General features: G+C 47.4%; 1 protein-coding gene across 1 annotated transcript in view; it reads right to left on the minus strand.

Moving 5' to 3' along the window:
• SNRNP200 (small nuclear ribonucleoprotein U5 subunit 200) overlaps positions 1 to 27,468 on the minus strand; it is a 167,092-nt gene that overhangs the window by 2,566 nt on the left and 137,058 nt on the right. Inside the window, exons 39-43 of the mRNA XM_033948563.1 lie at positions 25,467 to 25,588; positions 25,126 to 25,269; positions 5,677 to 5,853; positions 5,208 to 5,368; positions 2,264 to 2,345 (exon numbers count right to left, since the gene is read on the minus strand). Of these exons, the coding sequence (XP_033804454.1) occupies positions 2,264 to 2,345; positions 5,208 to 5,368; positions 5,677 to 5,853; positions 25,126 to 25,269; positions 25,467 to 25,588 (686 nt within the window). The remainder of the gene's footprint in view (positions 1 to 2,263; positions 2,346 to 5,207; positions 5,369 to 5,676; positions 5,854 to 25,125; positions 25,270 to 25,466; positions 25,589 to 27,468) is intronic.

A 27,468-nucleotide genomic window follows, 5' to 3' on the forward strand; every position in this document is an offset into this window, starting at 1 on the left:
GATTTCATCAGGGTGACATCTGCGCGCTTATCGATGCCTCGAGCCACAGCCACTACGTTTAGTGTGCCATGGCTCGAGAAAGTTTGCGGGACACTGCCCTAGGGGTTCAAAGTTTGCTGTCTGGTAAAGACTCCAGCTTGCCATCCTGTACAGTGGCCAGAAGATCATTCAGACTTTTCTCAAACAGTAACTGTCCTTTAAATGTCTGCTTATTTCATTTCTGCCCACTGTCTGATCCACAGCATCCAGCGGGTTGAAATGGAATAAGCATACATTTGCTCACAACTCTGAACAGATTATAAAGAGCATCAGCTACATAATCTACTCCAGACATCAGATACTGGTGATCCCTCCAGCTATTGCCTCTGGATCATGGAGTGGCAAGCCCGGGCAATAAAAAACGCTGCTGAAGCTGCTTTTAAACCTGAGGCCATAGCTCAAAGATTCTCTTATGAACAAAATCCAGCCTACGATTTTGGACATCTTTAAATACCACACCTCCTTCACTGGGAAGGGGGGTATGCTTGGTAACTTGAACCACCAGGGAATCCACTTTTGGTGGAACAAAGAGCTGGATAAATTCAGTATCCATCGGACAGAATTTTGCCATGACTTTGGCAATCCTCCATTAGCATCTTTGTAATGTCTTGATGAGAGGGAAAACAGGTGGTCTGTGCTGCTCAAAAGCGAGCACTGGGTAAAAGAGGATTGCAGAGTCTCTATCATTAATTCCTGGAGGGATTCCGTGATCACCTCCAAAAACGCTGCGGTCTTAAACAGCCTGTGCACAGTTGGGTCATCTCTGAGATTAAGCGCCTCCACCAAATCCAGATCCCCTAGAGATAAAGCAGGATATCCTGCTATACAGGACCCTGACTGGGACACTAAAGGCATTGATCTAGAGCCCTCTTCGTCCCAGCTCTTTGGATTGGCTTGTTGAGGATTTGATGATTCTGTTGAAGTATTCTTTTTTATACTCCTTTGGTAAATGTGGGCTTTCTTCCCCATCAATTCACTTGTACCCGTTCTATACCACTCAGGATTTTGTAGACTTAAAATCATTCTCCCCTCAACTATCTTTTTTCCAAGCTGAAGAGCCCTGACATCTTTAGTCTTTTCTCATAAGAGGAGTTCCATCTCCTAGATCATCTTGGCTGCTCTTTGACTTTTTTCTAGTTCCGCTATATCTTTTTTGAGATAAGGCAACCAGAACTGAATGCAATACTCAAGGTGAGATTGCACTATCAAGCGATACAGAGATATTATAATATTCTTAGTCTTATTTACCATTACTTTCCTAATAATTTCTAGCATCTTGTTTGCTTTTTAGGCCGCCACCACACATTGAGCAGAAGGTTTCAGTGTACTGTCTACGATGATACCTAGAACTTTTCTTGGTTGCTGACCCCTAAGGTGGAACCTAGCATCTGGTAACTATGATTTGTTCTTCCCAATTTGCATCACTTTGCATTTGTCCACATTAAATTTCATCTACAATTTGGATACCCAGTCTTCCAATTTCCTAAGGTCTGCCTGCAATTTTTCACAGTCCCCATGCTTTTCAACAACTTTGAACAGTTTAGTATCATTTGCAAATTTAATCTCTTCTTTCCTTACCCCAGTACTCTCCCCATCCAGAACCCGGCAACCCACATCCCATCATACTTCAAATTCCTTGTTCCAGACACACCAGCATCCATGCTATTTGTCTGCTGACTTTCCCTTCTTTCCCTTCCTGTTTTGGATATGCAAGAACTCCTTATCTTAGCTGCCCTGGCAACATCAGTAGCCCCAGACATCCACCTCAATGTGTGCGGACTTTCTGGATCTTTAAATGATGTCACCAGAGCAGTGCTAAGCATGAATCAGGGATAGCCTACCACTGAGTGACTGGTTTTTCTGCACATGGTCCTACTTTCAGCTTGTTTTTTCAGTCCATATTGATTTCTTGCAAATGAGGCCACAGAAATCTCTGTACATAGCCCTACATCCTTTTGCTCCTGCATTAGATCCATAGCTGGCTGCAGTAAAGAAACAGTTGGACTGGCTCTGCAGGCTTGATTTAAAGAGCCTGCAAGCTATACTTGCTCACAGAATCAAGAGCTGTGAAACACTTCAACACATGTACCTATAACTAACCCGTTACCGCCTGTGTCTTGGCTGTTCTCAGGAGCTCCTGGCATCATTGCCATTTACAAACAGTTGCAGCAGCTTTTCCCAAGTACTATGAGGCAAACTTAGCCCCCTCTACAGTGGTATATACCTGAGGAAACAAGGGAGCAATGACAGGTCCAGTCACTTCTTCTTCTCGTTCCAACTGTACCAGCACCACTACTGGACCTCCACTGAAAGAAAAAGGCACATGTACATAAGTCAGCTTCTTCAACATATTCTCAATCCTACTGCTGTAGAGCACAGGGGTTGTCAAATCATTCTATGGAGATTAAAATGATAAAGGGGATGGAATTCCTCTCATATGAGGAAAGGCTAAATAGATTAGGGCTCTTTAGCTTGGAAAAGAGATGGCTTGGGGAACATGATTGATATCTACAAAATCCAGAGTGGTGTAGCAAAGGGGTAAAAGAGCAGGGGTGTAATTACCGTTGAGCAAGCCTGGCAAAATGCCCAAGGTTGCCTGCAGCTGAACCCTCCCTTCTGCTTGCCAAGGTCCAGCATCTTCCTGCCCTTTGCACTCAGCTACTTACCCACCCACAAGGTCCTCTACAGCTACAGAGTCAGAGACAGTGCTAAACACTGCTTCTTTGGCCAATGTGACCTTTCTTCTACTGTGGTCCTGCTACACTGATGCAACTTCTTGTTGGTGGGACATAGCAGAGGAAAAGTCCCGCTGACCAGAGAGGCCACCTTTAGCGCCATCTCTGATGCTGTATCTGTGGAGGGCCTAGTGGGGGGGAAGTGTTCGTTTGAGGGGGAACCCACTCAATCCCAGCTAAGCTAATATAAAAGAGAACTGATTTTTTTACTCTAAAAAATTACAATGACTAAAGGGGCATGCAATGATGTTACACAATCCCAGCTAAGCTAATATAAAAGAGAACTGATTTTTTTACTCTAAAAAATTACAATGACTAAAGGGGCATGCAATGATGTTACAGAGAAATACTGAGGAAGTATTTTTTTCACTCAAAGAATAGTTAAGCTCTAGAATTCATTGCTAGAGGATGTGGTAACAGCAGTTAGTGTATCTGGGTTTAAAAAGATTTAGACAAGTTCCTGGAGGAAAAGTCTATCTCAATAGCAGACTATGGACATAAGGAAGCCACTGCTTGCCCTAGGATCAACAGCATGAAACATTGCTACTATCTGGGTTTCTGCCAGGTACTTGGCCACTGTTGGAAGCAGGATACTGGGCTAGATGGACCATTGGTGTGACCTAGTATGGTTATTCTTATGTTCTTATCACTAGTCAATCAAATTTTCAACATAACTTCAATGAATTTACATCACAGAAATTTGCTTATAACGAAGGTAACTGGCATGTAAATCTCTCTCATGCATATTCATTGTGGATGTCCTGAAAATTAATTGGCTTGTGGTCCCCAGGACAGGTTTGAGACCCACTTGTACAGAACACATCAGTATATCTTTAAAAAGTCATCTCCCATCACATCTCCTCATACACCCAGTTGTACAGAACACAGACACTGCTGCCTCCACTCTTCACTAACGGGCCCTTTTATCATACTGTGGTAAGCATGTTTACTGCAGCTTAAAATGACATCTTGCAGTAAGTTACAAATGTATGTACTACCCACATGCTAAAAATTATTGTTAATTTTTTAGCTGAGGGGATATGTCTGGGGAGGGCAGAACATGGTCATTTCTGTGCTAATCAGTTAGCACAGCTACATTATCATGTGATTAGCGCAGGGTTAGCATGTGTACCCTTACTGCTTACACAACAGGCAAGGGCTATGTGCTAATTTTTGTTAATGGCTAAATCTAATGGCGAACGAAGAAGAGCAAGGAAGGACAAACTCCGCACAAAGTCAATCAGCCAAAAGCAAACAAAGATGACCAAGGTATCCAGGCTGGCAAAACCTTTAATAGATAGCATAGCTCTCATGGAACATATTTCAAACGAACCCTATTAAGTTTTTGCCAGCCTGGATACCTTGGTCATCTCTGCTTGTTTTATGGCTGCAAGCTAATGGCAACATTAACTCATGGCTATTAAATTTAAAAACTGGCCATTTTCTAGCCATGGCACACTTGGGAAAGACATGTATGGGCACACTAAGGACATTTTTTTGCCTTAAGTTTGTAAAAGAGCACCTAGAAACATAAAAATATGATGGCAGATAAAGGCCAAATGGCCATCCAGTCTGCACATCCACAGTATTAATGAGTAAGGCACACAGAAGTTTCCTCATACAATCTGGATCCATCCCTTAAATCAGGCTTGTCTAACCTACAGCCCATGGACCAGAATCTGGTCCCCCAAGTGCTTTTTTCTGGCCCTCGGAAGTTTGGCAATTCTTGTGGTGGCAGAGAGCCATGTCATGATGGGGATGAAGGAATCCCCATCATGACATGCTTTTTCTGCAGCTGAAGCCAGGTGATGGGAAAGAGATTGGGTGAAGATGTAGGGGTGGGGGTGGGTTATCACTAGAGGGAGAAACAGAGAGAGAGAGAAGACTGGGTGAAGGCTGGGGAGAGGACAATGCACCTTCATATTTAACCACTATTTGAAGAAACATGCAGCAAAATATGATGGTGCGTGTTTTGGCCCTCTGAATGTTACAAAATATAAAAAGTGGCCCCTGATAGATAAAGTTGGGCAAGCCTGCATTAAATCTACCCTTTACTTTAGACAAAGCCATTTTTCTACCTTCACCACTGTCCTATGCACCTCTTCCTGTACACCATTACTATTTCTCCCACTTGCCATTGTTTCCGCAGCACCAAATCCACCATATTTCTCTCATTAATTTTGACCTTTTCCTGCCATCCTACCTCTTTTCAGAAATCACTGCATCTTTAGTTCTTTACTATCCACCCCTATTCTATGTCAGCTTGAGTCCTTATCCCTTTGTTTCCTCCTGGCTTTGGAGCACTTTCTCTTAACTTCTTCAGTTTTTATTCCTATCCACCACTGATGGGGCTCTCTGCCACTCCCATCCCTTGCCTTTATACCAACCTCTCCAGCATTCACTAGGGTAATCTTACTGTCCTCTACCACTCACCTGCAGATAGTGTCCTTATCTACTACCTCATAGGACAGTTCAATATTGGGGTAACGGTTACAGAATCGTGCCACATCCACAATCTGGGCATCAGAGAGTTGGAGCAGGGCACTGCGTTCCTCATCTTCCATCTCCATGATGTCAAATACGCTCTCAACTCCCTGCACAAAGAATCAAAATATAATAATCAACAGTGCTATACAGTGGTTCATGTTTGTCTATTGCTTGGAGGCTAAGAGAACAGTATTGAAAATGTACAGAGATGTAATACTTCCTTCTAAATAAGAGGATAGCAGTAAATGACAAATCTATATAGAGAAGTCACATCCTTCAAGATAACAGCACCAAGAGTGCACTTGTACAGAAAGATCACACCATGCGTGTAAGAGCCAGAATTGGGTTTAGGCGGTCACTAAAAGCCCTAGGGAAAGGGACAGGGTACAGTCTAAACAGAGTCCCATTTTCTTACCTTATCTGTGCAACGCTTGATATGCTCAGAGGTGAAGTGTGGCAGTTGTTTCAGATACGAGTCCTTCGACCACATTGCCTGAGTGACCATCTGTGCCAACTCCATGGCTGCCAAAGCAGGACTGAGCCAACCATTACTGGACAACACATCAACACAGGCTTGAATTAGTCGAATTGCCTGTGAAAGAGACAGACAGAAGTGAGGCATATTAGGATACTTTGGATGTGGGGAAAAAAAGAGCACGTGAGAGGGGCAAAACGTAGAGCAGCAGACTCAACCACTGTGTATATGCAATACAGAAAATAATTTAGCTTTCTACAGCATCTTTGAGCCACATAATCCCAGGACATTTTCCTTTTAAAGCCCCTCAGACACACAAATAGCCAGAGTGTAATTTTACCAGCAACTTGAGCATGTACAGTGACATTTTACATTATCAAGTTTCCAAGTTTTATTACAATCTGATATACCCCTTAAATTAATTGTCTAAGTGGTGTACAAAACTAGAGAATAAAAATATTTAAAAACTTTGGGGAAATATGACAAAGACAAAAACATTACAAAACATACAGGAACAAATGGAAAGAAGAGTGATAATGGACAACACAGGAGGGGGAAGTTATGCTCTTCCTTTATTGGAGGCTCAGGGGATTGGAGTCTCAGAGGGGTAGTACATAAGAACATAAGAGTTGCTATACTGAGACAGACTGAAGGTCCATCAAGCCCAGTAACAGTGGCCAATCCAGGTCACACGTACCTAGGCATGATCCAAAAGAGTAAAACAAATTTTATGCTACTTATATTAGAAATAAGCAGAGGATTTTCCATCTTAATAATAGCTTATGAACTTTTCTTTTAGGAAATTATCCCCAAAATTTTTTTAAACCCCATTAAGCAAACTACTTTCACCACATTCTGAGACAACAAATTCCAGATTTTAATTACATGTTGAGTGAAGAAACTTGTTTCTCTTGTTTTAAATTTAATACTTAGCAGCTTCATTGCATGCACTTTAGTCATAGAATTTTTGGAAAGAGTAAATAAGCAATTCACGTCTACCTGCTCCATTCCACTCAGTATTTTATAGACCTCTATCATATCTTCCCCCTAAGCCATCTCTTTTCCAAACTGAAGACCCCCTTGCCACTTTAGTCTTTTCTCATAGGGAAGTCATCCCATTCCCTCTATTATTTTCAGTCACCCACAAAGATGCTCTTATACATAAAATACACTAGAAATATATAGAACCTGGGGTCACGTGATGGCTGGTTCCTGATCGGACGTCTGAGCACTGAGCTCCGCTCTGCTTCCCCCGATTTCCTCCCCTGCTAGCGCGCTCCTGACCAGCACATGACTCTAACTTCGAGGCGCAGCCGTTGCTAGGCACCGTGAACCGGCGGTGTGCTGGGAAGCGCGGCTTGCACTCCTTATCGGCGGAGCATGCCGCCAAAAGTTTCGCGGCTGACGAAAACCTGTGGGAGCCCGGCGCGCAAGATGGCGGAGACCCAAACAGACGCTGCGGCGGCCCACTCCCCGGATGAGGTAATGCAGGTCTCAATGAGGCACCTCTTGCAGCTGCTCGATGAAAAACTGGCCAAGCTGCATGCCTCTATGGACGACCTTAAAGATTCCCTGGTGGGGCAGGCTGCACAACTGCAACAAGTTGAGGAGAGGCTATCGGCCCAGGAAGATAGAGCTGGAGTGGCTGATGGCAGGCTTGCTTCTCTGGAGGCCCGTGTTTCCCAGCTGGAGGAGAAGGTGAAAGACCAGGAAAACCGGGCTCGTCGAAAGAACCTTAGAATCATTGGAATCCCAGAGACTGTACAAGATTCTGAGCTCAAGCACTTGATTGAACAATGGTTGCCCAAGGAGCTCGGTTTACCAGACACTGAGGGCCCTGTGGTAGTGGAGCGTGTTCATCGTGTGGGGCAACGACGTGACTCTGATGGTAACAGCAGACCTCGAGCTGTGCTGGCCCGTTTCCACAACTATGCCGTTAAGGCTCGCTTGCTTGACCTGTTTAAGAAGGCCTGTTTAAGACATCTGCTCTATGGGGGCGCTAAGCTATTGATTTTTCAGGATTTCTCTACTAAAGTGGCGGAGCTAAGAAGAACCTTCACGCCTTACTGCTCTCAACTGGTTTCTAGAGGAATTCGATTTGCCTTTCTCTACCCGGCTAAGGTGCGCTTGACCTATGAGAACCGCACCTTTACGGTATCCAAGGCAGAAGAGCTGAAGCGCTTCATTGAGAGCCTCCCTGCTCAGTAATGAGCCTGCTCCTCAGGGGGCATTCCTGCCGGAGGACGAGGAGAGTTCTGATCTGGGGGTGAGCCTTAGGGCCTCCCGTGCTTTCCAATGGTTTCATCTAGGACAAGGACCATTATTGCCTGTCTGGATTACTTTGCTGCCCTTTGGATGGAGCTTCTTTGTTTGGACATAGTTGCACTGCCTCCAGATACGGGGTGGGGGAACTTTGGCGGTTTGCAGGAAAGATACTTGTGGAGGGGCTACTCCTGCCCCTTCCAGCCGGCTTTACAGCAGGATTGGACACCTGATAAACATTTTCAGACTCTCTCTTTGGCCTGACCGAGAGAGCTGGATGCCTTCCTTTGCTGTGAGGGTCTGGCTGTCTTGGTTTCTCTTTTGCTACTTTTTGACCTTTTGTGTTTGGACTTTATGTCTAGAGGTTGGGATGTCTTCCTGTCCACAGTTCTCTAATGTTCTATTTCATTTCGGTCATGGACGAGACTGGTACTTGCTGTTAGACTTGCTTGGAGGGGGGGGGGGAGATTGGGGGAGGGTGAGGAGTGAGTGTGAGTATCTGTGTTTGTTTGCAGTGGGTGTTGGTGACATGGGGGTGTGGTCGCCAGTATGGATGGGGAAAGGGGTGGCGGGGCTGTTGGGAGGGAGGGGGGGCAGGCCACTTTGATTGTATGGGAGGGGTTTGTTTGAAGGAGTTGGCAGTTGAGTTGATGGGTAGTTTGGGGACTGGGTTGCATCCTGGGAATCTGGTTCAGTCTGATTCTTTGTTTGAGTGGACGGAGCGCCGGCTCGGCTGGGAGGCTGATGCTACCGTCCCGTATGATCTTTGGTCTTCTTTGTGCTTTTTGGATATATCTGGTTATTATGTCTGGGGTTAAGGTTGCTAGCTTTAATATAGATGGGTTGCACTCTCCTGTTAAGCGTAGTAAGGTACTTCAGTACTGTAGGAAACTACAGGTGGATGTTTTGCTTCTTCAAGAGACACACCTCAGCGCTTCTGAGCATGCTAAGCTCCGCAGGGACTGGGTGGGTGAGCTTGTCTTTGCTTCCTTTAATAGCAGACAGAGAGGTGTAGCTGTGCTTTTCCATAAGAAACATACTTGTACTGTGCACAAAGTGATTTCGGACTCTGAGGGCCGGTATGTAATCTGGGCAGGGGTGTTTCAGGGAAAGAAATATGTTTTTTGCTCTATATACGCCCCTAATGTGTATTCTCATCGTTTCTTCTCTGTTTTGGTTGCTGCTCTTGCTCCCTTCTCTGAGTACCAACTGGTGCTCGGTGGAGATTTCAATATTACTGCTGATCCCCTTATTGACTGTAAGCTTCCTAAGTCTCGTTTACATCAGGGGGAACACAAGGGGGTCAACTTTGTTACTTCGCAGTTGGGCCTTGTGGACCTGTGGCGCACGCTCCATCCAGACGAATTTGATTTTACTTATTATTCTCTAGTGCATAAAGTACACAGTAGATTGGACTACTTGTTAGTTGCCCCACCCCTTTTGTCTGGAGTCCGGAGAGTGATGATTGAGGATGGAGTACTTTTCGATCATCATGTGGTCTGGATGGAGCTTCTTGATCACCAGGCGCCCCAGAGGACCTTGTCTGGCTGGAGAATGAATCCCACATTGTATGAGGATAATGATTTCCGCACTTTCTTGGTAGACCAATGGGATTCTTATCTAGCCGATAACTCCTCTTCTGATGTTTCCGAGGTGGTGTTTTGGGAGGCCAGTGAAGCTGTTTTACGGGGTAAAATTATAGCTTACACCTCCCATAAGCGGAAGGTACAAGATAAGGCACTACTGGATTTGACCCGTCAGCTGGGCCTGGTGCGGGGGGAGTTGCATAGAAAGGGGTCCACAGCCCTCAAGAGCTGCGACGTCAAATTAATGATTTACTGGCGCAGAGGGCCCTACGGGATATTCAGTTGTATAAATACCGTTTACATAGGTGGGGAAACAAGGCAGGGAAACTGTTGGCCTCCTTGGTTAATCACAAGGCCCGCAGGCGTCATATTCCCAAAGTTTGGGCTCCTGATGGCTCTGAGGCGACTTCGCCCACGGCTATTCAACAGAGCTTTGTAAAGTTTTATCAGGCTCTCTATGATCGGGGGAGCTGTGACACTGAGCAGAGAGCAGAGTTTTTTCGTGGCCTTCCTCTTCCTGAGTTGTCCCAGGCCCAGAGAGATGCACTTAACGCTCCGGTGCAGGGAATTGAGATCCAGAGAGCTATATGGGCTTTAAAGCTTGCGAAAGCTCCTGGCCCGGATGGCCTGGGCCCTGAATACTACAAACTGCTTGGGGATCGGGTTATTGGTCCCTTTCAGGCTCTATGTCAGGCCTTATGTGAGGGGGGTTTGCCTCCACATCGACTTACTCATGCTCATATTGTTGTGTTACCGAAACCGGAGAGAGCAGAGGACCAGCTGGGGTCTTATCAGCCTATATCTCTGTTGAATCAAGATATTAAGCTTTTTGAGGCCCTTATGGCTGCGCGTCTTGGCCAGGTTTTGCCCATTCTGATTCACCCGGACCAGGCCGGTTTTGTCCCAGGTCGGTATTCTTCTGCTAATGTCTTACGAGCACTTTCTGTGTTGCAGAACCCTGCACTGATACGGGAACATCCGGGTCAGGAGAATGCCCTTATTGTCAGTCTGGATGCGGAAAAGGCATTTGATAAGGTTCTCTGGGATTATTTGTTTTGGATTCTACCACAGATGGGTATTATGGGGAGCTTTCTGGCCGGGATCCGTTCGCTTTACGAGCAGCCGACTGCACAGATTTTGGTGAATGGGACGCTCACCTCCTCCTTTTCCCTAGCTCGGGGCACGCGTCAGGGATGTCCGCTCTCTCCCATGTTGTTCGTGCTGGCCCTTGAACCTCTAGCAGCTAAGATCAGGCATACTAAAGAACTTCGGGGTATACAAATGGGGACGCAAGAATTTAAAATTAATCTATTTGCTGATGATATGCTTATATTTTTGGGGGATGTAACTACGGGAGTGCCTGTACTAATTCAGCTTATCCAACAATTTGGTACATTCTCCGGTCTGAGTATTAATTTTGAAAAGTCGGAAGCTTTAGCGGTCCACTCACAGTGTGCGGCACATCATGATCCTTCCTTTCCACTAAAATGGTCTGGGGGCACGCTTAAATACCTGGGAGTGTTTCTGCATGCGGACCCTCGGGTGGTATATAGGAAAAATGTGCTGGACAAACTGGATGCGGTTGGAGCGCTTTGTAAGAGGTGGATGGACTTTCCGATTTCTTTTCTCGGTCGTATTGCTCTTATTAAGATGGTCCTCTTGCCAAAGTTGCTCTATCCTCTGCAAATGGTGCCTATGTGGGTCACATGTAGAAATATTAGGAAATATAAAGGTATTGTTTCATCTTTCATATGGCGATCTAGATGGGCGCAAATTGGTTACCATAAGCTTATTAGAGAGCGGTCTCAGGGAGGTGCAAATCTCCCAGATCTTTGTCTCTATAACATGGCGGCTCTGCTTCGCTGGGTGCATGAAGCTTACACGGGTGAGACCAAGTTTGCCCCGCCGGGGTTTTGGTCCTTGTTGGCGGCTCCGGTGTCGGTGTTTAATATCTTGAGACCCGGGGCTGGCTCTTGTGCTTCCCTGTTATGACCTTTGCGCACCGCTTGGGGTTGGTGGCGCAGGGAACTGGGGGGCTCGTCGGGACCCTCTCCTTTCTTGGAGTTCGTGGCTAACCCTGCCTTCCCTGTGGGTAAGCATGTTTTCTTTGTGCGGGCTAGTCAATCTGGGTGCCGATTTGTTGGCCAGCTTATAGAGTTGGGTTCGGGGCGACTGCCAGGTTTTCCTGCCTGTCAGGAACACTGGGCGTGGAGTGCAGGGTCCGTACTGTTCTATCTACAACTACGTAGTTATTGTTCTTCGCTTCAGTTGCCGTCCGGGCAGTTACCCACTTTTTCCCCGTTGGACAGGGCTTTCCTTTCCCTCTCGCTTGAATTTAATTCGCTATCGGCTTGGTACAAGCTAGGGAGAGATTGGAAACCTGCTGAGGTTTTTCTGTCCCGGATGGCAGAGGGATGGAGCTCTGAGTTGGGAGAAGAGGTTACGGCCGATGAGTTGTCTCAGTGTTTTATGGACGGTGCGGGGGCGACTCCTAACGTTGCTTTACATGAAATTCATCTTAAGATCTTGCATAGGGCGTATATAACCCGCTGCGCCGGACACGCTATGGGCCTGTGGCCTGATGCCTTCTGTACTCGGTGCCCTGCTCTTAAGGGGACGCTGGTGCATCACTTTTTGGAATGCTCTTTAGTGGGGTCGTTGTGGGTGCGTGTACTTCGAGAGGTGGAGGATGTTTTGGGGCGCTCCCTGGAATGGTCGTATAAGACTCTGCTGCTTGGTGTCACGGGTCCCCTGGCTGAGGCTGGTATTAGTGCGCCTCTGCAACGCTTTGTGCTATTGGCTCTAGGGCTCGCTAAGAAGCTTATCTTGCAGCACTGGGTGGGGAATGTGTGTCCTACGTTCCAACAATGGAGAGCTAGTATGTCCCAGAAGGCGGTCTGGGAAAGGCAACGCAAGAAGGGTGCCACTAGCTGGCAATCAGTGGCTTATCTGGAGTGCTGGAACTCGTTCTAAGCTGGGTCGGTTTCTAAGGATGCAGGGGGGGTGGGGGTGGGCGGGTTTGGGGAGGTGGGAGGTCTGTTTTCTTGCTGTTCTGTTTAAAAATGAAAATTATGGACTTTCATGAGAGAGCTTTGTTTGATTGTTTGATCTCTTGCCTAGCTGTATTGCTTATCTGTATTATTGTTTCTACAGTGTTATTCCCTTTTGGCTTGGTTGCTGATTGTGTCTCTTGTGATTTGTTCCTACAATAAAAATATATTAAAAAAAAAAGAAATATATAGAACCTACTTTTATGGGATGCATGCAAAAGAATTCTTGAGGACAGAGAATGAATGCAGCAGAAGAAGGAACAGGAGCAGAATCTTCCTTTATGTGTGCATCTTATAAAATGCGATGACAAAAAAGACTGTGGACGTTCTTGGAGATCAGACTCCACAGGTGACCCTTGAGGGGAGGAATGCTGGCTTATAGTGCCTAATCCTTAGTAAGCCTGGTTTTAAGAGAAGATTGTAGAAGCTCAGCATTAAAGAGTTTTCACAGCATCCTGTAAACTGCATATATAGTTTGCATATATTTACTTGAGGAGAGAGCTGCTGACATAAAGTTATAGAGCTTTGGATCTGTTTAGGTCCTTTTTGAGACTCTGGGGAGTATTAAGTAGGAGAGAGACCTGGAAAACTATTAAGTCAGGCCAAGCTCTAAAGGTCACCAGGGTAATCTGATTACTGTGTAGTTGCAGTCCCTTACAATTCAAACCTATATATATATATATATATATATATATATATATATATATATATATATATATATATATAGAGAGAGAGAGAGAGAGAGAGAGAGAGAGAGAGAGAGAGAGAGAGAGAGAGGAATAATCCAAGGTAAGTCTTTCAGAGAGGAAAGGAGAGGAGCAGAGGACATATTTCTCTCTGAGAAGATCTGTAAAAATATAGACTGTTGAGTCCAACGTCAGTGCTGGGCAAAATGGTAGAGACTTTTATAAAGACCAAAATGACAGAGCATATACGTAAGCATGGATTAAATAATTATTTATGTAGTCAATTTTCTGGCCCGTCCTCCCAGAAGAGCCCAGAAGCGTTACAATTTTACATGCATAATGGAAGGATAGCAACAAAGGAGAAATTAGGTTCTTACCTGCTAATTTACTTTCTTTTAGCTTCTCCAGACCAGTAGAGATTAACTTTACGAGTGGGTATATATCTGATCATGACCAGCAGGTGGAGACTGAAAACAAAACTTTGGGACAGTATATCCTAGCCCCTCCTCTCTATTTCCCTCAGTCTGCCGAATAGCCAAGCAGAACCAAGAACTGGAAAAAAACAGAGAGAAAAAACAATACTCCGAAAGGAGTAACAAATAACATACCCAAAATGCTGTTGGAAAATGCAGAGGAGAAATTCCCGAAGGAAGAATGTCCCCACAGCTCGCCAGCTAAGCCAGCCGAGCCGCAGCCGCTGTTCTTCAATTCTCCCCGGCCCTAGAAAAATACTAGAACCCGCAACAAAAACCAAAAACTGCCCGCGCAACAGCCCCAACAACAACAACAACAACAACAGACAGGGTGGGGACCTCTACTGGTCTGGAGAAGCTAAAAGAAAGTAAATTAGCAGGTAAGAACCTAATTTCTCCTTCTTTAGCACTCTCCAGACCAGTAGAGGTTAACTTTACGAGTGGGACGTACCAAAGCAGTCCCTCTTACGGGCGGGACCCCCGAAGGGCCGATACCAGAACACGCTCACCGAACACCGCGTCCCGACGCGCCTGAACATCTACCCGATAATGTCGAACAAAGGAATGCAAGGAGGACCAAACCGCAGCCGTACAAATATCCACTGGAGGCACGAGCGACGACTCAGCCCAAGAAGCCGCCTGACCCCGAGTGGAATGAGCCTTGAGAAACTCCGGAACAGGCTTCTGTTTCAGAAGATATGCGGAAGCAATCGCCTCCTTGATCCAGCGCGCAATAATAGCCTTAGAAGCGCCAGCCCCCCGACGAGGACCCGCCAGAAGGACAAAGAGATGATCGGATTTCCGGAATTCCCGAGTCCGCTGCACATAAGAGCGGAGAACCCGACCGACATCCAACTTGCGCAGCTGCCGTTGCTCAGACGAGCCCTCCCGATTTCCCAAGACCGGGAGGACCACCGATTGATTGACATGAAAAGAAGACACTACTTTCGGCAGAAAGGAACAGGCCGCAAGACGACCCGCTCCCTAGAAAACTCCAAGAAGGGAGCCCTACAAGAGAACGCCTGCAGCTCAGAAACACGCCTAGCAGACGTAATGGCCACCAAAAAGACCGCCTTCAAAGTAAGGTCCTTCAAAGAACAGCCATCCAAAGGCTCAAAAGGCGGACGCACCAGAACCGAGAGAACCAGATTGAGATCCCAAGAGGGAACCGAGGGCCGAATGGGAGGCCGAAGCAACTTGGCCACCCGCAAAAACCGAATCACATCAGGAAGGGCCGACAAACGCTGACCTAACACCAACCCTCGAAAAGCCGACAGGGCCGCAAGATGCACCCGGAGAGAAGACCAAGCCAGGCCTCTATCCAGGCCATTCTGCAAGAATTCTAGAATGTGAGGCAGGGAAGCGCGAAAAGAGACCACTCCCCGCGCCCGGCACCATCCCTCAAAGAGACGCCAAACCCGCACATAAGCCCGAGAGGTAGAAAGCCTACGGGACCCCAAGAGTGTAGAAATTACCTTGCCTGAATAACCCTTCCTGCTCAGGCGACCCCTTTCAAGAGCCACGCCGTAAGACAGAAGGGAGACGGGTCGAACATGGGAATGGGACCCTGCGTCAGAAGGTCGTCCAAGAGAGGCAGAGGAAGAGGATCCGCCACCAGATGCCTCACCAAATCCGCATACCACGGACGCCGAGGCCAATCCGGAGCCACCAGAACCACCAGCTCCGGATGGTGAACAATGCGAAGAAGTACTCTGCCCACCAGCGGCCAAGGAGGGAACACATACAGGAGCCCCTCCATTGGCCACGGCTGGACCAGAGCATCCAGACCCTCGGCCAGACTGTCCCTGCGCCGACTGAAGAAGCGGGGCACTTTGGCGTTGCCACTCGTGGCCATCAGGTCCATCAGGGGCTGCCCCCAAGCCTGCACTATCAACCGAAACGCTCCGGCGCCGAGAAACCACTCTCCTGGATCCAGGAAGTGACGACTGAGGAAGTCTGCCTGAACATTTTCTACCCCGGCTATATGAGAAGCCGAGAGGTCCAGAAGATGGGACTCCGCCCAAACCATGAGCCGAGCCGCCTCCTGCGCCACAGGAGTGCTCTTGGTGCCCCCCTGACGATTGACATAAGCCACCGCCGTGGCATTGTCTGACAGGACTCTGACCGACTTGCCCAGCAAAAGGGAGTGGAAAGCTAACAGCGCCAGCCTGACCGCTCTGGTCTCCAACACGTTGATCGACCAGGAGGCCTCCTCCGCGGACCAGGTGCCCCGAGCTGAGTGGCCCATAAACTGAGCCCCCCAACCGAGGAGACTCGCATCCGTAAGGAGCACCGTCCACTGCGGGAGATCCAGACCCACCCCCTGAACCAGGTGAGGGGTCCGGAGCCACCAGCGCAGACTGCAGCGCGCCAAGCCTCGCAGGGGAACCGGAACATCCAAAACTTGCCTCCGGGGAGACCACCTCCGGAGCAGAGCATACTGAAGAGGACGCATGTGGGCCCGCGCCCACCTCACCACGTCCAGGGACGCCGCCATTGACCCCAGGACTTGGAGGAAATCTCGCGCCCGAGGACCCCGGGACGCCAAAAGCAGGCGAATCTGAGATTGCAATTTGCTCACCCGGGCCTCTGGAAGGAAGACCTTCCCAAGGAGGTGTCGAACATAACCCCAAGGCACTCCAGACGCTGAGCCGGGACCAACCGACTCTTGGAAAGGTTGACCCCCCAGCCCAGCGACCGGAGAAACTCCACCACCCGAGCCGTAACCCGGGAGCTCTCCTGCAACGACTTTGCCCGAATCAACCAGTCGTCCAGGTAGGGGTGAACCAGGATGCCCACCGACCGCAAGGCTGCCGCGACGACCACCATTACCTTGGTGAACATCCGGGGAGCCGTGGCCAGACCAAAGGGAAGCGCACAGAACTGAAAGTGCCGCCCCAAGATCGCAAAGCGAAGGAAGCGCTGATGAGAGGCCCGAATTGGAACCTGCAAGTAGGCCTCCGTCAGATCGAGAGACGTGAGAAACTCCCCCGGCTGAACCGCCAGAATGACCGACCGCAGCGTTTCCATGCGGAAAGACGGAATCTTGAGAGCTCTGTTGACCCCTTTCAAATCCAGGATGGGCCGAAAGGTCCCCTCCTTTATGGCCACCACAAAGTAAATGGAGTACCTGCCGGTGCCCCACTCCGTAGGGGGCATCGGCACCACTGCCTCGAGATCTAGCAAACGCTGAAGGGTCTGACGAAAAGCCTGCGTCTTCCATGGAGTCTGACATGGAGAAGCAAGGAAAAGGTCCGGCAGAGAGCGGGTGAACTCCAGAGCGTAACCGTCCCGCACCACCTCAAGGACCCACTGATCGGACGTGATCTCGGCCCATTTGGGGAAAAATTTGCGCAGCCGGGCCCCCACCGGAACCAAAGGGGGCGCCGGCAAGGAGTCATTGCGCAGGACGGGAAGCGGGGGAACCGGCGGAGGGATTCCCTGCCCCCCGAAAGGGCTGCATGCGCTGGAAGAACCGACCCCGGGAAAAACCCTGAGCCGGGAAAGAAGCAGCCCCACGCCCCGGGCGATACTTGCGAAATTCCCGCAAACGCCCCCGGGCAGCCCCACACCGAGACGCAGGGCGGGCACGGTCCTCAGGCAGACGGGGCACCTTCGAGTCCGTCAGAGTCTGAATCAACTCATCTAATTCCTCTCCAAACAAAAAGACCCCCTAAAGGGAACTTTAGTAAACTTAGCTTTGGACGCAGAATCCGCCGCCCAAGCGCGCAGCCACAAAATACGCCGCGCGGCCACGCCATAGACTTAGCCGAAATCCGCACCAAGTCATAAAGAGCATCTGAGAGGAACGAGGCAGCCATCGCAATCTTTGCTACCTCCTGATCCACTAGAGACCAGTCATCAGACTCCCGATCCAGGACACGCTCAGCCCACCGAAACACGGCGCGAGCGACTAGCTCCCCACAAATAGCCGCCTGGACCCCAAAGGCAGAGACATCAAAATCATACTTAAGAAGTGTCTCTAACGCACGCTCCTCCGAGACCCTAAGAGCAGAACCGTCCATAACAGGCACGGTATGCCGCTTAGGAAGTGCCGAGACCACCGCGTTCCCCATTGGCGAAATTAAGGTAGCCCTATCTCCCTCCGGGACGGGATACCCAAGAGCCAAGGCGCACACCAAACGAAACTGCGCCCATAGGCCACTGCGCCAACACAAAATCCCGCAAATCCTGACGCACAGGAAAAGAGCGGGAAACAGGACAGACCCCCTGAAGCAGAGGGGCCCCCATACGCGGGGTCTCCGGTGGCGCCACTGCAAAAATGCAGCACCAAGGAGACCTGCTACACAGGTCTAAAAGCTCATCCCTCTGAATAAAAAGCGCACCACGGACGCATCTGCTCTGGAAGACGGGAAACCCGCCGCCCCGCTGCCAGCGGGCGTCCCCTCTAGAGGATCCTGGAAGCCCGCCAAAGCAGCCAGGTCCTCAACCAGGCCAACACGCTCCTCCGCCCACCAATTCGCAATCCAAGCCCCCCCGCGGGCGCTTGGATGAGGGAGGAGGAAGAGGGGACGCCAAACGAAAAGAGGGAGGCAAAGCCATAGGGGGCGCGGAGGGAAACCCCCCCCGAAACCCCCCAGGTGCACGTGGGACCCCCAAAAGTCCGCACAAAGAAAGAAAATAAATTGGGGGCAAAAAACCCCTAGGGGTCCCCAGGGACTCCCTGCCCCAGCAGGGGTCCATGCTGAAACCTGCCCCTGTGTTCGCCATACAGGGGGAAGGTCACCTGAGGTTGCAGACAAAATGGAGGGGCCAGACAAAGAAAATGGCGAAGTTCCCGCCAAAAATGCTCCCTCCATGGCCTGTAGCGCTGAGAAGACTGAACAGTCTCAGCCGCTAAGACAGGCAAGTCGGCATCAGCTGTCAAAAAATCAGCTGAGAGGGAATCCTTCGGGGAATCCCTCCGTGGGCGGTTGTGGAAGACCGGGCTTCCCCACTGCTCCAAGCCGACTCGCGAGGCACCATCGGCGGGGAGCTCTGGGCGCCTGCAGCCGCTGCCGACGGAGCTCCATCACCTCACCGACCCAAACCGCCGAGTTCAGGCCGGCCGCGAGTGCCTCGCGGCTGGACTCAATTGTGTCCTACTCCCCCGGAGAAGGGCACAATTGCTCCATACGCGACCTAGCTATAAAAAAGTGCCGGTTACATGAAAAAATACAGTAAAATACAGTTTTCTTAAAGGGAAACAACCCTTCAGACCAGCACTACCTCAGGATTTTTTTTTTTTTTTCTTTTTACAGAACAGACTCCACAGGCTCTCGAAGCAATATGCCTTGCTTGACTTAGGGGGCAAGGCTTACTGCTGAGGCTCCTCTAAAAAAATGTGGGGAGGTGGAGGAAGTGGGGGGAGGGACCCCGCTCGAGACCCGCCGGGTTTGACACCCCCGAGGTCGGACGGACCCCCAAACAGGGCCCGACCAAGCTCCGTCCGGCCAAAAACAGGGACAATAAACCCCTAAACAAATTCCAACAGCCCTACCAAGGGAGATGGGCACAGATCACTCACACCTGCTGGAGACTGAAAGAAGACTGAGGGAAATAGAGAGGAGGGGCTAGGATATACTGTCCCAAAGTTTTGTTTTCAGTCTCCACCTGCTGGTCATGATCAGATATATACCCACTCGTAAAGTTAACCTCTACTGGTCTGGAGAGTGCTAAAGAAGTTACAAATTCACACATGGCAGATATACAGAACCACCAATTGAAAGGATGAATGGCATCAGTGAGATACGTAATTCCTTTGTACTGCGTGTAGGACTGAATACATGATTAAGGGGAATGAGCATAGCAGCAAGGCAAATGATAAGGCAATATACTGTAAGTATAGCAGCCAGAGATACAATGCATTTGTTGCAGAGGGCAAATACATTCAATGCAAAGGACAATTTTAAGGCACTCTTGGTGAAGGTACATTTAGTAGGGAGACAAGATCTTCTGTAGTTTGGAATTGTGTGTGTGCAAGTCAAGTGGGAGAGCACATACAGTGAGGTAGTATAATTTTGCTGGAGTAGAATTATAGGTTAGGAGGGCTTTAAGAGAGTCAGGTAAAGAGGGGGGGTCTTTACCACTTTCCTGAAGTTTAGTAGACCTGTCAGTGATCTGATGGTTGGCAGGATTGTGTTCCATAATTTGGGTAGGAAGTGTGAGTAGGAGTGTTTGCAAACATTTTCTAGTAAGAGGGTACATGCTGGTGGGGTGGACAATCTTCTCTCGGCTTGTAATCAGAGGGGTCGGTTGGGGATATAGATTGCTAGGTTTTTTTTTCCATGTAGGATGAGTAAGTTTAAATGGTCAATATTCTCAATAGAGAAGGGTAAATAGTACATAAGAACATAAGCGTTGCCTCTGCCGGGTCAGACCAGGGGTCCATCGTGCCCGGCAGTCCGCTCCCGCGGCGGCCCCCCAGGTCCATGACCTGAAAGTGTTCCCTACCTAACCTAAAATATCCATACCCTATTCGCTCAATGTCCTGTAAGGTAAACCTCTATCTGTACCCTGTTATCCCCTTTGCTTCCAGGAAATCATCCAGTCCCTTTTTGAACCCCAGAATTGTACTCTGTTCTATCACCTCTCCGGGGAGCGCGTTCCAGATGTCCACCACCCTCTGAGTGAAGAAGAACCTCCTTGCATTCGTTATGAATCTGTCTCCTCTCAGTTTTTCTGAATGACCTCTTGTTTTAGTTGGCCCTGCTAGTCTAAAGAATCTGTCCCTCTCCACCTTCTCTATGCCTTTCATGATTTTATAAGTTTCTATCATGTCCCCTCTCAGTCTCCGCTTCTCCAGGGTAAAGAGCCCCAGCCTGTCCAACCGTTCGGCATATGAAAGTTTCTCCATACCCTTTATCATCCTCGTTGCCCTCCTCTGGACCCTCTCGAGTATTGCCATGTCCTTCTTGAGGTATGGCGACCAGTATTGGACGCAGTATTCCAGATGTGGGCGCACCATTGCTCGATACAGTGGCAGGATAACTTCTTTTGTTCTGGTAGTGATACCTTTTTTGATAATGCCCAACATTCTGTTCGCTTTTTTTGAGGCCGCTGCACATTGTGCTGCCTGCTTCATTGTGTTATCCACCAATACCCCCAGATCTTTTTCTTGTCTGCTTTCCCCGAGTACCCTCCCTCCCATCGTATAGCTGTACATGGAGTTCCCCTTCCCTATGTGCAAGACCTTACATTTCTCCACATTGAAGCTCATCTGCCATTTTTTGCCCACTCACTCAGTTTGTTCAGGTCGCTCTGCAGTTCTTTGCATTCCTCAACAGTTCTGGCCCTGCTGGAGAGTTTTGTGTCATCCGCGAACTTGATAACTTCGCACTTTGTCCCCGTTTCTAGATCATTAATAAATATATTGAACAGCAATGGTCCCAGCACTGACCCTTGCGGAACACCACTTGTGACCCCTATCCAGTCAGAGTAGTGCCCCTTTACTCCTACCCTCTGTTTCCTGTCCGCCAGCCAATTTTTGATCCATCTGTACACGTTCCCTTCCACCCCGTGACTCCACAGTTTCTTCAGTAAGCGTTCATGGGGCACCTTGTCGAAGGCTTTTTGGAAATCTAGATATATAATGTCTACTGGGTCACCTTGGTCCAGTTGCTTACTTATCCCCTCAAAGAAATGCAGTAGATTTGTCTGGCATGATCGGCCTTTACAGAAGCCATGCTGGCTCGATCTCATCAGATTATTTTTTTCTATATGCTCATTGATACCTTCCCTGATCATTGATTCGACCATCTTCCCCGGAACAGAGGTTAAGCTCACCGGTCTGTAGTTTCCCGGGTCGCCTCTCGATCCTTTTTTGAAGATCGGTGTAACATTCGCTATCTTCCAGTCCTCCGGGATTACCCCTGTTCTCAAGGACAGGTTGCAAATATGCTGCAGTAACTCTGCTGTTTCATCTCTGAGCTCTTTCAGTATTCTCGGGTGGATCCCGTCTGGGCCCGGAGCTTTGTCCGTTCTTAATCTATCTATCTGCCTGAGAACGTCTTCGAGGCTTACCTCCATGCACGATAATTTCCCCTCTTGTTCTCCCCTGAAGATTTTTTCCGGTTCTGGCACACTGGATGTGTCCTCTATTGTAAAGACCGACGAGAAGAACTTGTTTAGCCTACCAGCCACCTCTTTTTCCTCTTTCACCACTCCCTTCCGGTCACCCTCATCCAGGGGCCCCACCTCCTCCCTCGCTGGCTGTTTCCCTTTCACATATTGGAAAAATGGTTTGAAATTTCTTGCTTCCTTTGCTAGTCTCTCCTCATACTCTTTCTTGGCTTTCCTGACTACTCGGTGACATTCTTTTTGTTGCTTCCTGTGCTCTCTCCAGTTTCCTTCAGTTTTGTCCTTTTTCCACTTCCGAAATGATTTTTTCTTGTCTCCTATCACTTTCTTTACTTCACTGGTTATCCATGTAGTACAGTTGAAAAAACTCAAATACCCTTAGTGCAAATCCTGTTCTCAAAAAAAAAAAAAAAAAAAAAAAAAGAGATATCACATTTACAAGAGCATAATTTTGGACCTCTTCCTAAGGCTCAACACTGTTGACTTAAAACTCAAAAAGCCAATACTATGCTTCAGGAATCTTGTAAAGGGGAGAAAAAGCCTCAGACTCGTGCCTGCTGCTAATTTTATAAGCATTCAGGTTACTATTAGAATTACCTCATCGGCATAAACCCCCCCCTTTCCAAGTATTCATATCTTCAGTAATAAATATTTTTTCAATAATAAATACTTTGCAAATATTCCAATAATTTCCATCCACATGCGCTGGGTAAACTCCTAAAGAACAGCTGTGTCTGGAGCGACCATAAAATCACTTCCCGCTAATGTAACAGTGTGCCAGTATATAATGGTACTAATACTGTTATGATAAACACTTATCTTTCCCAGTGCTGTGCTGGAACAGGCCCACGTGTCTTCATACACACCGCTGTTCTTGTGGCAAGTCTGCTCAGCCAAAGCCGACGATGGCCAGCCAGCGTTTCGCTAAGCTGCGTCAGGGCTTCCTGGGCTGCGATCGGCACTTAATCTCTGTACAGCCGTACTTCAAATACTGTGTGCAATTTGGGTTGACATATCTCCAAAATATATAGAATTAAAAGGTACAGAGAAGGGCAACAAAAATGATAAAAGAGATGGGACGACTTCCCTATGAGGAGATGCTAAAGCGGTTAGGGCTCTTCAGCTTGGAGAAGAGATGGCTCAGCGGTGATATGATAGACGTCTATAAAATACTGAGTGGAGTGGAAAGGGTAGATGTGAATCGCTTGTTTACTCTTTCCAAAAATACTAGGACTAGGTGGCATGCGATGAAGCTACTAAGTAGTAGATTTAAAACAAACCAGAGAAAATATTTCTTCATACAACATGTAATTAAATTCTGGAATTCAATGTCGGAGAATGTGATGAAATCAGTTAGCTTAGCAGGGTTTAAAAGGTTGTTATAAATTCCTACAAGGGAAGTCCATAGGTCATTATTGAGATGGCTTGGTGAAATTCACTGCTTATTCTTAGGATACGCAGCATAAAATCAGTTTAATTAATTGGGATCTAGCTAGATACTTGGGCCCTGAGTTAGCCACTGTTGGAAACAGGATACTGGGCTTGATGGATCTTTGGTCTGTCCCAGTATGGCAATTCCTATTTTCTTAGAATTAGAATGGGTACAGAGAAGGGCGACAAAAATGATAAAATGGATGTGATGACTTCCCTATGAGGAAAGGCTAAAGTGGCTAGGGCTCTTTAGCTTGGAAAAGAGATGGCTCAGGGGAGATATGATAGAGGTCTGTAAAATACTGAGTGGAGTAGAATGGGTTGATGTGAATCGCTTGTTTACTCCTTTCAAAAATACTATGACTAGGGGGCATGTGATGAAGCTACTAAGTAGTAGATTTAAAAACCAGAGAAAATATTTCTTCATTCAATGTGTAATTAAACTCAATTCATGCCGGAGAATGTGGCAAAAGCAGTTATCTTTGCAGGGTTTATAAAAGGTTTGGATAATTTCCTAAAACAAAAGTCCATAACCCATTATTGAGATGGCTTGGGTAAATCCACTGCTTTCGGTGGCATGGAATGCTGCTGCTATTTGGGGTTTTGCCAGGTATTTGTGACATGGATTGGCCTCCATGAAGATAGGATACTGGGATAAATGGACCACTGGTCTGATCCAGTAAGGCTATTCTTAGCAAGTTTCAAGTTTAATAAAATTTTGATTATATTGCAATATCATAGATTCAATGCGATGTACAAATTAAAAAGGGAATGACAATACAGTGTATTATAGGTAATTTAAAACTTGGACATAGACAAAAGACAATACAGAAACAGAAGGGCAGTGGAAGGAACTACAATAAGAAAAAGAAAATATAAAAGGGAGAAACAATAGGTTGAGACATATCTAATTTAGTAGCCTTAAAGCTTTTATGGTTCAAATGTGTCCTTCAAGAGAAAGCATTTTAGGTTGCCTTTAAATTTATCTAAGTTAGTTTCTCCTCTTAAATGTACCAGCAATGAGTTCCATATTTGTGGGGCCATCACAGAAAAAAATCGTATTCCGCCGAGTATTAATGGCTCTTAAGGAGGGAATTGAGAGATGTTTATTCTTTGATCTTAGTGTTCAAGAGGGAGCATAGGGAGTAAGTATTCGTTCCAGAAATAAAGGGGCTTATTCCTAGGATAAGTACCGTATTTTCACGCATATAACGCGCGTTATACACGATTTTACAAACCGAGCATAACCATGCGCGTTATATGCGTGAGTGCGTTTTACAATTTTTTTTTTATATTGCTGGTTCCCCCCCCCCCGACGTTTGATTCAGCCCTGAAAGCCTGATGCCCCACCCCGAAGGACCGCTGGCCCCCCCACTCTGAAGGACCGCTCGCACCCCCCCCTGACGTCCGATTCATCCCCCAGCCCCCCCCCCTCGCACCGTTTGCGGTGGAGAAGCAGCCTACCGTGGGTTCGCGATGCTAGTGAGCCCTGCTGCTTCCTCTGCCGCGGTCCCGCCCTTTCTCTCATCTTAAACTTTTCCTCCCCTTTCTGAGCTCTGCAAAAGGCTATTACCCCTCTCATGCTACTTCCTAACCTAAGTTAGTTCTAGCCCCCATCGCCACTCCTGGATTACTCTCACAATGCCTATCTTTAACACTCCCTCTACCCCACTCCTTGCATCCTTTTCCAATAATGCTCTCATATGTCCTATTTTAAACTCCATCTTTAGTGCCCTCCTTCCTCCACCTCCTCCCACACCTTTTGCCTATAACCCTATCCCCTTCCTTTGTGCCTTTTTCCTGCACTAGTCCCAGTACATACCTTGCTCAGGATGTCCTCTGTGTCAGACTGCAGCTCTGCACTCAGCTGCATGCGGGTTAGGTGCGCCTGCAGCAATAAATTTGTCTTTACATGAGGATCGTTGAACTTGGGGTTGTTCAGTTTATGTGGAACTTTCTGAGCTAACTGGAAAGGTAAGAAATGAGTTCAACCAGTCAATTCAGCATGTTCTTTTGCATGAAAGTCAAGCTAGAACTTGAGCTCATTTTAGCATTTAGAAATTCTGGAGGTAACTGAACTTTAAAAAAACATTCACAGAAAAATCAAATTGTGCTCCTCTGGGTTAGTTGTATGACATGCACTGCTTCCCTTGCTCTACTCACCTGGCGCAGAAGGTTGTCCTCATGGTGGCGAATAGGGATATTTTCATATTCTGCAGCATTGGAGATAATTTCTATCAATCCACGTACTTTAGTCTTGGCATTTAATGACATACTGAATAATTCTGCAAGAAAATAAAATATAACATAAGATGTGCTGTAATGGGTCAGCTCCAATAGCAGCCAATACAGACCCATAAATCTCTGGGCAGGATTGCAAGGAGTAAATCCATTCCATACTATTCGCCCCCAAAGAAAATGGTGGCTTTTCCCAAGACTACATGACTAAAAATGGCTTAAGGACTTGCCTATACCCTTTTTACAGCTAACTGCGCATACTACCATGATCACATCATCCAACACTGATTAATATGCTACCCATTGCTTTTCTATCCTTTCCTGGAAGCACACCAATCTATCTAATGAATATGCATTAGATAAATTTGCACATATTGTAGAGCTATTAATTTAAATGAATTTAATATCAAAGTTAATATAAGGGTGACGTTTACTAACATTAAAAACAAATCCATTGTATACAAATTTAAATGCTAACTACCTGGCTGACTAGGAGTGCCTCCAGTAAAAGGATGAAAAGCACTGTATTAAAATCACATAGCATGTCCCCTCATCCGATATGACTACTTAGTCTTAACTCATTTTGCTTGAAGATTTGAGTTATTCTGAGCTGTTGTGTTTAGATTTTAACAACAAAACACACTCCAAAAGCTACTGCCACAACCTAAACTAGATACAACAATAAGGCAGAACCTTTGTGAACCTTTTTGACTATTTCTGCCTTATTGCTGTGTTTAGATTTTATGCATGTTTTACCTGTATGCCACTTAGGTGTAGCGCTCTACATCCAGAGATCAGAGCAGCATTCTACATCTGAATATGGAGATGTGCTAGGCAGGCATGCCACATCTAAAGATGGAGATGCGCTAAGGAGGCATCCAGAGTGGCATTCTAATTCAAGCCCTGTACTTGCAGGCTCAGATCTTCAACTGATAAAGCAGCCATCAGATCAAAAGCTGGGTGACCCCAGCAAAGAACAATGGTTTGGAACACTTTTTCAGATAACATCCACTCTCCTGGGTCTAACATCTGCTTGCTGAGGTAATTGGCCTGGACATTGTTCACACTCATGCTGTGGAAATCGCTTGAAAGTGGAGCTCTGCCCATTGGAACAACATGTGGGCTTCCAGACACTGCTGGGCACTTTTGGTGCTTCCTTGGCAATTGACATGCGCCATATCTCTGTAGCACTGTCTGGAAGATTCAGACTGTTAGCCCTGTTTGTCCCTACAGACTCATCTCCAGCATCTGCTGATGGACCACTTTCTCTGGGAGGCCAGCCACTGCCCCTGAACTGGACATTTATTGCAATGGCCTCCCCAGCCAAACAGGATGGCATTCGTTGTCTGTATTACCCACAAAGTTATCCTGAGTGGAGCCACCAAGTCATACAATTGTGGGATTATGGGGTCCACGGGAGTGTCATCAGAAGAGAATCTGTTTGTGGGGACCAGCAAGACAGCAGCACATTCTTAAGGGGACACATGTGTGCCCTCGCCCAAGAAACCACATCTAAGGTGGCTGCCATGAAGCCTAACACCAGCAGATAGTGTCAAGCTGACGGGGCTAGCCTGGTCATCATGTCCATAATCTGAGAGCAAAGCTTCCTCTGGAAAATAAACATAGCCCTTTGTTGTGTTGAATAGAACTCCCAGAGATTGGAACAGAACCAGCTGGTTCTTTCAAAAATTCACTATTTAGTCCAGGCTCTGCAAGACCTGGACCACTTGACTCACTGCTCGTTCTCCTTCTGAGAACGACAGGGCTCTGATCAGCCAGTTGTCCAGACACAGATGTATTTGCAACCCTGCCCTGCGGAGATGCGCTTCGATCACCACCATCACCTTGGTGAACATGTGTGGTGCTGTTGCCAGACCAAAGGGGAACACCGAGAACTGGTAATGTCTTTCCAGAACATGAAATCTCA

Source organism: Geotrypetes seraphini, chromosome 6, assembly GCF_902459505.1.
Source record: "Geotrypetes seraphini chromosome 6, aGeoSer1.1, whole genome shotgun sequence".
NCBI lineage: Eukaryota > Metazoa > Chordata > Amphibia > Gymnophiona > Dermophiidae > Geotrypetes > Geotrypetes seraphini.